Source organism: Protopterus annectens, chromosome 2.part1 (genome assembly GCF_019279795.1).
Source record: "Protopterus annectens isolate FY-2018-M chromosome 2.part1, PAN1.0, whole genome shotgun sequence".
NCBI classification, from domain to species: domain Eukaryota; kingdom Metazoa; phylum Chordata; order Ceratodontiformes; family Protopteridae; genus Protopterus; species Protopterus annectens.
Genome location: NC_056729.1, coordinates 1,474,014,534 through 1,474,029,323, shown reverse-complemented (window position 1 = coordinate 1,474,029,323; position 14,790 = coordinate 1,474,014,534). Strand labels below are relative to the sequence as shown.

General features: G+C 41.6%; 1 protein-coding gene across 2 annotated transcripts in view; it reads left to right on the top strand.

Annotated features, from left to right (window-relative positions):
* Positions 1-14,790, top strand: part of CFAP74 (cilia and flagella associated protein 74) — a 3,161,205-nt gene that overhangs the window by 2,520,162 nt on the left and 626,253 nt on the right. For both annotated transcript variants that reach the window (XM_044062943.1, XM_044062944.1), the window contains exon 27: positions 12,952-13,097. In XM_044062943.1, coding sequence (XP_043918878.1) covers positions 12,952-13,097 — 146 coding nt within the window. The remainder of the gene's footprint in view (positions 1-12,951; positions 13,098-14,790) is intronic.

Genomic DNA, 14,790 nt, shown 5'->3' with positions numbered 1-14,790 from the left:
CCTGGAGAATACCATGACTCCTTCCCAGGACAGCTTATCCCAGAGGGTAAAGGACATTATTATGGAAGCTCGCCGCCCTTCCACAAGGAAGGCATACTCAGCAAAATGGAAAAGATTTCTCAGTTGGAACACAACAAAAGGCCTTAATGTGACAGTGATGAACATGGCACATATACTGGAATACTTAGCAGAATTGTTCCACGATGGCCTGTCTTATTCTTCCATTAAAATACATGCCTCAGCAATTTCAGCAGAATACAATGCAAATCCTCCTGTCTTTTCGCATCCCCTCTTAAGACAATTTCTCAGAGGAATCAAAAACATCAATCCTCCAAGGAGACCACCTTTACCTACTTGGGACCTTAACTTTGTGCTGGAAAAACTAACACTTCCTCCATTTGAACCAGCAGCATCGGCGGATTCACAGTTTCTATCTTGGAAAACTGCATTCCTTCTGGCCATAACTTCAGCAAGAAGAGTATCTGAGTTACAAGCTTTAATGGCAGTGCAGCCATTTCTTATTTTTCATCAGGACAGAGTCTCATTAAGAACCAACCCAACCTTTATGCCAAAGGTGGCATCTAGAGTATCCTTGAACCAAGCAATTCATTTGCCTACTTTCTTCCCAAATCCACAAAATAAAGGGGAGAAACTACTACACACTCTGGATATCCATAGACAATTACGCTACTACTTGGACAGAACTAAAAATTACAGAAAGACTGACCAACTGTTTGTAGCATATGCTGCTGGGACACAAGGAAAAGCAATTTCCAAACAGACAATCTCAAAATGGATAGGAAATTGCATTCGCTTTTGCTACTCCTTTCATGGAAAGACTGTTCCTGTGAATATTAGGCCTCATTCCACGAGAGCCACAGCCACCACTACAGCCTTCCTAAGAGGGGTGGCTACCAAGGACATTTTAGAAGCTGCTACCTGGAGCTCCGTGCATACTTTTGCCAAGCATTACAATTTACCCTTATACTCCAGATCCAGAGCAGGCTTTGCTACTGCAGTCCTGCAGGGTCTCTTAACTACACCATCTTTTTCTTAGTACCTCCACCCCCAGATTGGCTATGGTATTCTACCCATATGTTATGACTGCAGATGCATCCTTGAAGGACATAGTACAGTTTTGTACCTACCATAAATGTAGATGTCCGATAGGTATGCATCTGCAGTCAGGTTTACCCTCCCTCCTTCCCCTCTGTGGTATTCCTAGGGTGCTTACCCCTCTATTAGCTAGCTGGGGGAATCTGTTGTGTTGTATTTGTTTGTACTGATATATTTATATATATGTATATATTTTTGCAATTTTTTGGCATTTTTTTTTCCAAATTTAGCCTTCTTAGAGGGCACCTGGCATCTGGGGCAAGAAAAACTGAGGAAAATGGCGTCGTCTGATGCTTTTATACCCCAGACGTTCTGACGTCGGAGCAAGTGCAACATCAGCCGAGGCCAGACCCAGACTTTGGAATCCGGCTGACCGAAGGGCTGCCTGAGGCAGGACAACCCATATGTTATGACTGCAGATGCATACCTATCGGACATCTACATTTATGGTAGGTACAAAACTGTACTATCTCCCATCCACTCATCAAGATTCCTCTTGAAGAGAGTCAATGAGGGACTCTGCCTAACCTGAACTGGGTTTTTATTCCAGAGTGAAGGGAGCCTCTGGGTTATGAATCTGTCCCTCCAGCATGTCCTATTTATTTCAGCGCTGAGGTTCAAGTCTCTCGAGCATGTGGCTCGATGGGATTTGGATTTTCTGAGGTGCAGCATGTCCATTAATTCCGGGTTGGACATGGCTTTATACGTCAGGTACAAATTGCCTCTGAGCAGGCGGTATGCCACTGAGTAGAGCTGGAGTTTCTTTAACCGGGCAGCGTATGGCATCTGTTTGAGCCCTTTGATCCTCTTGGTGAGGTACTTTTGGGGTCTTTCCAGTTGCTGCAGGTGTCTGGTAAGGTACATCCCAAAAGGGGCATTGTACTCAATTATGGGCCTGATGAGGGATGAGTAAAGAGGCACAATGACCTCCCCTGATCTAGATGTGAATCCCTTCATGATTAGGTGGGTTATATAGAATGTTTTTCTAACCACTTTGGCCACGTGGTTGTCAAATGAGAGATTGCTATCAACTTGGGTCCCCAGGTCCCTAATTACTTCTTCTGTACTTAATGGATTACTACCTATGTGGTAATTTGTGGGCACTTTGTTTTTGCCAAAGGGGATGACTATACACTTTTTGGCATTTAGCTTGAGGCCATGCCTCTGGCACCAGTTGTCTGTTTCTATGAGGCCCTTTTGGAGGATGCTTGTGTCAGCTGGAGAGTCGATTATGGCGCCCAGTTTGCAGTCATCTGCGAACTTGGTCAGCCACAGTCCTTCCGTGTTGGCCTGTACCTCTGAGAAATATATACCGAACAAGAGAGGTCCCAGGACTGAGCCTTGTGGGATGCCACTTCTAACTGGTTTGGAATCTGACATGGCTCCAGCAATTCTAACCCTGTGGGTTCTGTCCTTGAGCCAGTTTGCAACCCATCTAGTAACATAGGGGTTTATATTTAAGCTGGTGAGCTCATCTATAATGCCCGAGTGGGGTATTGTATCGAAGGCTTTTGCGAGGTCCAGGTAGGCTGTGTGGACCACCTTCCCCTCGTCAATGGCCTTGGTGACTGTTTCAAAGAAATCGACCAGGTTTAAGAGGCAGGATCTGCCCTTAACAAAGCCAAACTGGGTAGTATCAAGTGTCTGTAGGTCCCCAATATCTTTATTTATGAGGTTCATGATGATCCTTTCCATAGCTTTGCAGACCAAGCTAGTCAGGCTTTTGGGGCGATAGTTTCCAGGATCCGTTGAGGCACCACCTTTGTGGAGAGGGACCACTGTTGCTGTACGCCACTCTTTGGGTACATATCCTGTAGTAAGGCTGAGATTGAACAGTAGTTTTATGTTTGGGTTTAGCTCTTCTTGGAGTTCATGTAGGATGCAGCCCGGGACACCGTCTGGTCCCATTGATGCTGTGTTTTTTGCTTTGGAGAGGGCGGCTCTTACCTGAGCATCTGAGATGTCAGGGGGGCAGCACTCTGCTGGGATAGATATTTGCCCTTTTGGTGGGGAGGGGGGAGAAGTTTGCGCTGAACCTGTCAGCTAGCATGTTGGCAATGTCTGTGGGTTTGGTGTATTTTTTGTCATTTTGGACTAATTTTGAGCATATCTGGGAATTCCCGCCCAGGCTACTAACATAACTAAAGAAAGCCTTGTGATTATCCTTAGTGTCCTGTGCAGTTTTTCTCTCGAAGCTGGCCTTAGACGATTTTATGAGTGCCCGTAGTTTTTTGCTAATACTGATCAGAGATGCCTTCCCTTTTTGGGATTTTGCTCTGTCATGTAGTAGCTTCCTCTTTCTATTGTATAGTTTGTTTATGGCTGGGGTCCACCAGACAGGACATCTGCCTTTGAAGGATTGGGTCTTGGTTTTATTTGGGATTGCATGATCCATGCATTCCTGAAGGTGTTCATAGAATGCGTTTATAAAGGATTCTGCTGTCTGAGCTGTATTTTCGACAGGCCCGGGGGCTTTGAAGGATTCCACCTTGGTTTTGAGGAGTGTGAAATTTGCTTTAGAGAAGTTTTTCACTGTAGTTTTCTGGGCAGGGGGTGGGGTCGGGATTTGAATATCCAGTGAGATTAGTTTATGGTTCATAGGTTCATAGGTTCATAGGTTTATACTAGGCTATCTGCCCTAAGGCATTTATAAGCCTAGGCCAAAGTTTTGTGGCTTACGCCACCCCTTATGTTAAAAAATACTGTGCCCATTAGTTTGTTGTGCCTCTGTCCAGCAGTGACACAGAGATGATTCCCGGGCTAAACCTACGATCTCCCATCCACCGGTCAAGATTTCTCTTGAACAGATCCAGCGAGGTGCTCTGCCTCACATGGACTGGGATTTTATTCCACAGCATAGGGAGTCTCTGGGTGACAAATCTATCCCTCCAGCATGTCCTATTTATATCCGTGCTAAGGTTTAAGTCGCTTGCTCTAGTGGATCTGGTAGATTTGGATTTTTTGAGGTGGAGCATGTCCATTAATTCCGGGTTGGGATACACTTCTGGTCTGGAGCATAAAGTCCCCATGTTGGTGATGATCAGGTCCAGTATGTTTTCCCCTCTTGTGGGAGGGATAACAAGTTGTTCCATAGCATTTGAGTTTATAAATTCTAGGAACCTTTGGGCTAGGGTGTTGGAGCTAGAGTAATGCTCCCAGTTTATGTTTGGGTAATTGAAGTCACCCAATATAACGGTGTTTGGAGAGACCTTCATATTTTCCAGTGTTCTCAGGAAGGCCGAGTGGGGTTCCTGGGTTTAGGAGGATGGTCTGTAGCAGGCTGTAAACTGGAAGGCAGTTTTACCCACTGTTAGTTGCACATGGATAGTCTCTGATGCTTCATGCTGTGCCACCAACCTGGAGGTGTGGGTATCTTTGACAAATATTGATACTCCCCCTCCTTTTGTGGTTCGGTCCAAGTTTTGGGGCCGAAAAGCATGGTATGAGGTATAACCTGGTAGTGCTGGGGTGCTCTCGGGAGCCTTGAACCAGGTTTCTGTTACTGCACAGATATCAATGTTCTCCATGCTAAGGAGAGTTTAGAGTGCGTGCATCTTGAGGTTTAGACGTCTGGCGTTGAGTAGCATTACTCTCATTTTCTTACCCCTTGTGATATCTATTGAGGTGGGTTTGTCTTTTGAGCCTTGCCTAAAAAAGGCACTATGGGGGTAGCAAGAGCCTTTGCCAATATCCGAAAGCCCAGGGGTGACAGGTGCAAGCCGTCCCTAGCGAAGCATCGTGGCTTGTCGAGCATGTCATCTCAGGCTGACAGGCATTGGATCCCCTTTGAATGACACCAATACTTAAGCCAATTGTTGAAATTGATCATCTTGTCTTCATATTGTGGCATCATTCTTGGTGAGGGTAAGATGCTACTCAAGGTCAGGGTCATACTGGTCTGGGCTACATGCTCAGAGAGCTCCTTTATGTCTCTTTTCATGTAGTCCAGGGAGGTACGTCTCAGGTCATTCACACCAGCATGGACAATGACTGAGTCATATTTGTACTTGCCTTGGAGTGACCTGAGTGCTTGTGTTATGTGGCAGATCCTAGCGCCCGACAGGCAGCTCACCGTGACCTTCTCCTTGTTCAGCCTGGTGAGCGGGACGTCAGTGTGCCTGATGATAGAGTCACCTATTACAAGTGTATCAAGTGTGTTGTTTAGCCTTAAGGGCTGTGACTGTTCGGCACACTGGCTTTGTGAGCTATGTGTTGCACGTGTTTTGTTTTGGGGTAGCGGTTGCTTGGGTGTCTGCTTTGGAGGTCTCTGTTGCTTAGGCAGATTTTTATTTAGCGCCACCAAGTATGTTTTTCTGTGTTTATGTGTTTGGTTTGCTGTTGTGGTAGGTCTATGTGAGACTGGTATTGTAGTGAGTGTGGTTTCCTTCTCCTCCTGACTGGTTACGCCAGTACTGAGTTGAGAGAGCTTAGCCTCCAGTTTGGCTATATGGTTGCATCTCTCACATGTGTTAGAATTTGTTGGGAGGAGGAGAGGGTTGTCTGTGTACATGAGGCAGTTGTAACATTGCCTCAAGATTCCCAGATTCACCACCCTGAAGATTATCATGTACTAATTCTAATGCAATCAATATAAACTTGTGTTGTACATTCTCTTGGATATGTTTAGACAAAGCAGTGATGTCCTTTACTAGTCTGACGTCACTGAGGTGATATAGAATTCTATCTTTGAACTGACGATTAGTCTTACCAGCATAAAATCCATTACAGAGGGTGCAAGTAGCTACATAAATAATGTTTTTGGTGTTACAATCTGCATAGGTTTTCAGCTGATATAACCTTTTAGTAACATGATGTCTAATAGAGTTACTACTGTTAATTGAAGCATATGCTCTGCATTTCCTGCAGGGAAAAGTCCCATTCTTTAAGGTTGTTTTCTTTGATGGAACCTCATCCTTATAACAGAGAAGTTTCTTCAAATTCATCTTATTTTTAAAGCAAACCCTCGGACGTTCACCCACTATGTCTTTTATTTGATCATCCATTGTTAGTATGCACCAGTTCTTCTTGATAATCTCACAAACCTGTAAGACCTCATGTAAGCAGGTATATTAGGCCACTTTTATTACTGTTAACTTGCTATGGTATGGGACAGGTTGGTTCTGATGTAGTATTCTCTGAAAGGTAAGGATGTCCTTTTGTTCGTCTCATATTCCTAGTGGTCATGAGTCCCTGTCGGACCTCTTGTTGTCTATAACCTCAAACATGAAGACATTTCACTAACTGTTCAGTTCTTTCATATACACTTCTTCATCAGTGCATAATCTGGAGGTGAGAAGTAACGATCCCTTGATAATATGTGGGTATGCATGCACAGAATGCATACTTGTCCTATGCAGAAGGTGGTTCTTCCAACAGTACGTTTTATGTATCTGTGTATTAAATCTTTCTTGATCATCCAATAATAATGTTACATCTAGAAACTCAATTACTCAAGTGGATCTATGGACCTCAAATTGCAAAAAAGTGGAGGTACTTGCAGTGTACTCAACAAAGCAGGAAAGTTCATTGTCACTGCCACACCATAGGAGAAAAAGTGTCAGCATTTCATTCATAATAAACAATATTGTCCCTCCATATATTCTTGGCATTGAAAATATAGTCAGATTCCCATTGGACCATCACTATGTTGGAGTAGCTGTTGGCACATGAAGTGCCCATTGCCACTCTACATTTCTCCCAATAATGCTCACAGCCACACAAGAAAATGTTACTACCAAGTATACTATCCAAAAGTAGACACACCTGTAGAGCAATGCTGCCATCAAGAACATCAGTCTGTCTTAAAAATACCTTAGTAGCTCCAATGCCATGGTCATTAGGGATTACTGTAAATAGATTTTTAACGTCCATGGTAACCATTATAAAATCTATGCTGTTGTTCAATGTTTGTATACAACAATACAGAACATCTAAAAACTGTGAGATGTCCCTTAATACAGTAACACCTCTGGGTAAATTTTTCTTTAGTTGATGCTCCACATAAATAGAAACTGGTTCTGTGAGTCATCCACCCCCAAAGGCAATCAGACATAGGGGTGGATTTTGTTTATCCTTGTGTATCTTGGGCAGGCCATTGATTGCAGTTATCACAGGATGTTCGACCATAAGGTATTCATAGAGGTCCTGACTGATAATCCTCATCATAAGCAAATCATGGTAAGTGTCTTTTACCTTCTGGATGATTTTCTTGACCTCCCATTTTGGTATTTTCAGATAAAGTGTCTGTGTCACCGAGTATTTCAGCCATTGTCATACGATAGTCGTCTGCTGATGGATTGCTGATTTGCAGCCCAATCAGCTCCCTGGATTGAATGGGATGATTCCCTTGAAGCCAGTGTTGAAAGGGAGGAAACTTCCTAGATAACATTTTAATTTTAATTGGTTGCCTTTTGCTTCAAAGGGGAGCAGCACTGGCAGTAATGCGGTATCTGATGAAAGGGGGCTCCCTGGATTGAATGGGATGATTCCCTTGAAGCCAGTGTTGAAAGGGAGGAAACATCCTAGATAACATTTTAATTTTAATTGGTTGCCTTTTGCTTCTAAGGGGAGGAGCACTGGCAGTAATGCAGTCTCTGATGAAAGGGAGTAGACTTCTTAAATAAAGTTTAATTGGTTGCTCTTTGCTTTAAAGGGGAGGAGTACTAGCATTAATGCAGGAACTGATGAAGGCTCTATGAGTTGAAAGCACGTATACCTATTTCTATGCCTGTGCTGTTTTTTATGCTGCTTTATTGTTTTAATAGTTAATAAACATTTCTCTGTGGTGGCCTAGCTCTGTTTGTTTTCTAAATATTTTTGTTTGGTTGAGCAGCCTTTAGTGATTGCGAGTTTATATATTTTTTATAGTCTACAGAAACAAGAACCTGATTAGAACCAGTTGTATTAAGACAGAGCACAGTCAGCTGTTGTCCCCAGTCACCTGTAGTGTTAGCTTTATTTAATCGCTGAGCTTCTCTGGAATAGCTGCCTGTGATAAATCTGAACCATGTCTTCTGTCACTATATTGTGGAGCATGAAAACTGTCTCTCTTAATTTAACTGCTGAATCAGAGAAGCATCAGTTTCCTTTCACTGATCACTTGGCATCCTTGAATGCAGCCTAGCAAATGCTATGGCCTTGATCACATCAGAGATTATCATGTTTTTGGAGTCTTCAGTCTTAAAATAAAATGTCCCCTGCTGTCTTTGTTTCTGATGGCTAGTACTAGATATGTCTGAAACAGAAAACCTGATTGTAGAGTATTCACTGTCTGTGTGCATTTTGCTTGATTTTGTATCACTCTGAATTTACAAACTGGCCATGCAACACATTAGGATTTTATCCTGTTTGCCTTTGTGTTTATGTGTAGCATTAATTGCACAAGGGAGGTAAACTGGGTCAGAGCTCTTACCATAAGCTTGTAAACAGAGACCTGATTAGATCAACCATATGAACTGAACAACATTTCAAATGTGTGATCTGATGTTGTCATTTTTATTCGTTCCTCAACAAATAGGTTTGGATCTGATCCTTGGATTTGACTTGTCCACTCTCTCTAGATTCTAGGATTTGACTCTTCAGCTCCTCCCTTACCCATAATGCCCCTGACCACTGTGTTACCTCAGATCTTGTTTGCCGCTCTACAGTTTGGTTATGATTGCAATCTGTCAAGCTCATTCTGGGTATAGTGAGTTTAAACATTTATATATTTTGCCTTTAAATCTTATTTCCCCATTATTATTAATAGTACCTCCCTTACATCTTTTCTAAAATTTTCTAGCTGCCAAATTTAAAAGTTTTTGTTGGTAAATTTTATTACCATTGTTGGTAACCTTTCTTCCTCTTTTACCTCACTTTGAGGTATTTTCTAGAACAAAGTCTTTCAGCCCTCCTCTCTGGAGGCAGTCAGTGATGCTTGCCCTTGCATCTAAAAGCCTGGATAGCCATTGCAAAAGATTATTGGCACCAAGGAATCATATCCAGAGGATATTTCATTGCCTTATTACAAGTTCCCCAAAAGAAAAGAAAATGTCTCCCCAATGTACCACCCATTCAAATGGAGTTAGCAGATCTAAAGGTTCAAAAGCTGCTGGAAAAAAGAGTCATTCAAGAGGTCCCCCCAGGCGAAAGAGAATCCAGAATTTACTCAAGGCTCTTTTTAGTGCCAAAGAAAACAGGGGACCTAAGGCCCATTTTGGATCTCAGTTATGTGAATCAGTTTGCAAAGAATTCCAAATTTCAGATGGTCACAGTTCAGTCCATTCTGCTGCTTCTGCAGAAGGATGACTGGATGTGCTCTATTGATCTTCAAGATGCTTACTATCACATCAAAATGAACAGGCATTCTCGAAAATACCGACACTTTTGACTTGGAGCCAGTCATTACCAGTTCAGAACAATGCCCTTTGGTCTCATCACAGCCCCCAGGGTATTCACAAACTGCATGCAGTGGTAACAACGCATCTAAGAATACTCGGATTCAGAGTATTTCCTTACTTAAGATAACTAGCTGCTTACCGCACTGACCAGGCATCTGCTGGAAAGAGCAAGGGATTACTTGCTCCAACCATCTCACTCTTCAACCAGTTCAAGTCTTGGAGTTTATTGGGACTTATCTAGAAACAGCCAATTGTCTTGCTCTTCTGTCTCAAAACAGAATTCTTACTTTGAAATCACGTCAGACAGTTTTTCTCATCCTTCTCCCCCAGCAAAAATTGTACTCAAAGTCCTAGGGTCAATAGTTGCTGCAGTAACTTTAATACCCACTGCTTGTCTTCATATGTGAATTCTTCAGTGGACTGTAGCAGTGCAATGGTCTTTTCATCAACATTCCTTACGACACCCGATAAAATTATTTCAGGTTTTGCAGAAAATCCCTGCTGTGGTGGATACACTCTGAAGACATTTGTCAAGGGTATCCATTTATTCTTCATCCCCTGAATGCCACATTGACTATGGGTGCCTCCCATTTGGGGTTGGGTGGGGCATTACTTGGGAAGGACCATTCAAGGCACATGGTCCCCAGAAGAGACCAGTTTGCATATAAATATCCTGCAGGTGAGAGCTGTGCTTCTAGCATTGCAGGCTCTTCATATCTGTCTTCCATCAGGAACTATAGCTGTTCAAATAGACAACATGTCAGTAGTCTGGTACATCAACAAGCAGGGGGGGAACTAGGTCTCACCCCCTTTTGTTGAGAAGCAGTGAGAGTCTGGCAGTGGGCAATCTCTTCCAACTGCTTTCTTATAGCGAAGAACATACTAGGGAAGTCCAAAATCTTAACAGACAAGTTCAGAAGGACCATCCAGATGTCTCATGAGTGGTCTCTCAATCAGTCAATGGCAAATATGATCTTCCACAAATGGGGTCAACTGTGCTGGGATCTATTCACTTCCCCCTTAACAACAAATGCAGCAGGTTCTTTGCCCTAATTCCCCCTCAGGGACATTCACAGATAGATGATCTAGTCCATGTTTGGCCCTCTGGTCTCTTTTATGCTTATCCTCCCCTGCTTCTAATCCAAGTTTCTTCAGAAAGTGCTCTGGTTGAGGAGCAAAGTAATCCTCATTGCCTTCTTCTGGCCTCAGCAAGTGTGGTTTCCCTTCTAATGGTCTCAGCTTGTATGCCCTCCATGGACACTGGATCCCAATCCAGACCTCCAGTCACACCAGTCAGGGAAGATTTATGCAGACAATACAGGCCTCAAGTTGACTACATGGTTTCTCCAATTCCAGTGATAGCAAGACATTCCAGGCTTTCCTCCCCAGTTCGCCAATTTTTTTTTTTTTTGCATCCCACAAACCTTTGACTAGGAAGATTTAGAAGAGTAAATAGAAGAGGTTTCCTTTCTGGGTTCAACAGGGACAATTGGATCCTTTCACTGCTCCACTCCTTGCTGTTTTAGATTTCCTTGCCTCCATCTTTCAAAGTGGGGCAAGTTTCTCCATCATCAAAGTTCATTTAGAGCCATCTTCATTTACCGCATTGGAGATAATGCTTCTCCTTTGGCTTCATCTAAGTTATGTAAGGGCTTTCTTAAAAGTACTGTTTTACTTAGACCCCTAATTAGGGACCCCACAACACTTTGGGACCTGACTTTGGTATTACAGACTTTGGTGTATTTACCTTTTGGACTTTCAGCTAAAGCAGACCTTAAGTTTCTGTCTTGGAAAACGGTCTTCCTGGTGGCCATAACTTCAGCAAGACGAGTTTCTGAACTCCAAGTACTCTCTTTGGAAACACTGTATTTGATTATTTGATTTTTCACAAAGATAAGAGTCACTTTACGCACTAACCCTTCCTTTCTACCAAAAGTTGCCTCTACAACAAATATCAATCAAGTGATAAATTTACCAGTTTTCTTTCCCAAATTTAACAATAAAGGAGAATATTCCCTTCATCTCTTAGCTGTACATAGGCAACTTCACTTTTACCTGCACAGGACTAAAGAATTTAGGAAAACAAATCTATTGTTCGTCTCCTTTTCTAGCAATAAAATAGGAAAACCAGTCTCCAAAACTACACTAGCCAAATGGATAACAACGAAAAAAGGTTACTGGATCTTGCTACAACAAAAATCCAACTCTGCAATAAAGTTCCAGTAAAATGCCATGATCCGAGTTATTTTTTCCAACCTTTTATTATACAAACAAGGACATAAAGTTGAGCGCTTTCTTCTACAAAAACGTAGACTTCATTAGATGAAGTCTACGTTTTTGTAGATGAAAGCGCTCAACTTTATGTCCTTGTTTGTATAATAAAAGGTTGGAAAATAACTCGGATCGTGGCATTTTACTGGAACTTTATTGCACAAATGGATAACAAATTGTATTTCCTACATTTATTCCTTGACAGGCCTAACCTTGCAAAGACAACCCAAAGCACACTCAACTAGGTCAATAGCTACATCAGCTACTTTTTGGGCTAGAGCCTCCATTGATGACATTTGTGCAGCTGCCACATGGTCCATTGCTCATACTTTTATGCCTCATTACAAATTGGACATCATCTCCAGAAACAGGGATTCAGTACTGAGTTCTCTGGAACATCCTTCCTTGAGGGCCACCCAAAGTTAGCGTAGCTGGGAAATCTGTCCCATTTGTTTAGGAACAAATGAAAATGGCATCAGATACAAAAATTATGTTCTCACCATAACTATGCATCTGTGTTGTCCGTTTTCATTCTTCCTCACCCACCCCACCATCCCCCATCCATGTCTTTAGGAGAGACATAACAGAATTGTTGTTAGGAACCATAGTGCATGTTTTAGCTCCTGTCATAGCAATATTGAGATACTTTGTTATAATATTGTATCATAGCAGCAAACTCGATCTAAGGTAGCAACGTGGTCAAGGGCATTATGGGCAAGGGAGGAGCTCGAGAGTCAGATCCTAGACTCTAGAAAAAGTGGCCGGGTCAGATCCAAGGATCTGATTTGAATCCATTCATTGAGGAAGAATGAAAATGGACAACACAGGTGCATAGTTATGGTGAGTATATAACTTTTATTTTTAGAAAAAACATATAAATTGAACAGCATTTCAAACTTGTTTTAGAAAATCTAAATTGCCTATTCAAAACTTATGTGCTTATTTCTAAACAACATGACAGTTTAATTGCTTTTAGAAGGTTTTAAACATCCCATAACATTCCCTTACAAACTATTAATGAATAATGAAATTCTAGAAATAGCATATTATAGTCTATAATCTGCTTAAATAGAAAATGAGAGCGAGAGAGAATGATCAAGTGCCAAAAGTCTAAAATCATAAATCAGTTAGCAATTAAAGCTATACATGTTGTCTTCTTTTGTTTTTGTGTTTTTCCCCCTCTTAGAGTAAAAAGGAAGTGAAATCAGCCAAAGGAAAAAAGAAGGGACAGTCATCAGCTTCCCCCAAACTAGCAGTTAAAGAGAAGAACGCTAAAACGAACACTGCATCTTGCACTGTTGATCCACCAAAACCAGAGCAAATCCAGCCAGGGTAAAGACTGCATATAAGATTACTTGTCACCTGCTTCTAAATGTCTTTAATGTAATATCTTCTTTTCCTCCTTTAAACTTCTGTCTCCAGATCTCTCATATCTCTTCTTTAATGTGTTAATATCATATTCTTTTTTTTTTTCGTCTCCTAGTAATTGTTTTCCTGATAATCACGAAGGTTTGTAAGAAAGTGGCAGTGTCTTGCTTTGAATGTAATTTCATTGCTCAGTTATTAAACACTTCTAAGCATTACCCTTGTGTGTTGTTCAGCATGTAGAGAAAACAAGAAAGCAAACATGACAACACAGTCATAATAAGCACTGGGCTGCATGGATCTGTGAAGCCCTGTGCCCAGCACTATTTGATAAGCTGTGGATGAGTTCCACCAATAAAATGCCACATTTAATAAAAAACAATCAGCACAATTTGCACCTGCTTTGCTTCGCTTGTGTCCTGAGTAGGTTTCAAATATCTGCTAATAGTTCATATATATATGCAGCATAACTGGGATTTCTCTGAGAGTCTGAGCTAAATCCTAGTTGTGTTGTGTGTGCATGAACTTTATAGATTCAGATTCACTGAGGCTTTTGCAAAAAAAGGTATGCTTTGAAGAAATTATTATCTTATTCTGTGTACATTTTTGTTGCAAAAGTTGGGCTTCTTTTTGTAAAATGTTGTTTGGTGGGAAGCTGGAAACTTGCTTGTGGTAGTTTATTCACACATTTTGTTGAGAACAGTGCCATACTTTTGCTTTAAAAATCTATATTTTATGGGAATGGATATCAGGAAAGTCACTTCAGTCATACTAAGGTTCTTCAGCTTAGCTATCATCGTCTGTTAAACTGTTAGATACAAAATTGTTGAATTTCAACCCAGGTCCTATATTATTTGTGTCTGCTTGAGCTTGTAATATAAACAGGAGCACTGATCTAATTTTGAGGAAGCTTGGATATAGACAGGGCAGTTATTTGGAGCTTTTTGATCAGTTTATTAAATAATGTCTGTGTTTTAAGGAATTACCCACTTGTTCATCCCAGTTTTAGCGATTTGCAAAAATTTTGCCAAAATGATCATTTACAATTCCACACTGAGCAGGCACAAACCTCTAAATCTGTTGTCAACGTCGTAAAAGTATTCACGCCACATCTGGTGCTAACCTCTAGCCTTCTTGGATTGTGTACATTACCATTAATGCAGTTCTGCCAGAACAGGTAGACTGATTATTGTTAAAAACAGAAGATGGCAGGAAAGAATGATTTTAATTTTCAGTAAGGAGTGGGCACTCAGTCACTCTCTTCATAATGGTAATGGATGGTGCATATATGCACCAATTTGTGCAAGTCTCTTGTGTCATGCCCTCTTTAAAAATATGCATGACAAAGAGGTAGCCACTACCTACAGCTGTAGTAAGGTGAGCAAGAGCTATTAGGTAAGAAATGTCTATTGTCTACATTACTCGAACTCTGGACCAGTGCATAGCATCATTTCAATGACAGGCTGAGTCAGATACTGTATGTTACAGGTATTGTGTGTTGGGGGCCAGGCATTTCCTCCTCCTACTGATGGCATTTTGCCTAGTCATTCTTTTGTGTGTGTGTGTGTGTGTGTGTGTGTGTGTGTGTGTGTGTGTGTGTGTGTGTGTATGTGTCTGTCTGTCCAGTATATCTAGTTAGACCATACAACACGTACAAATA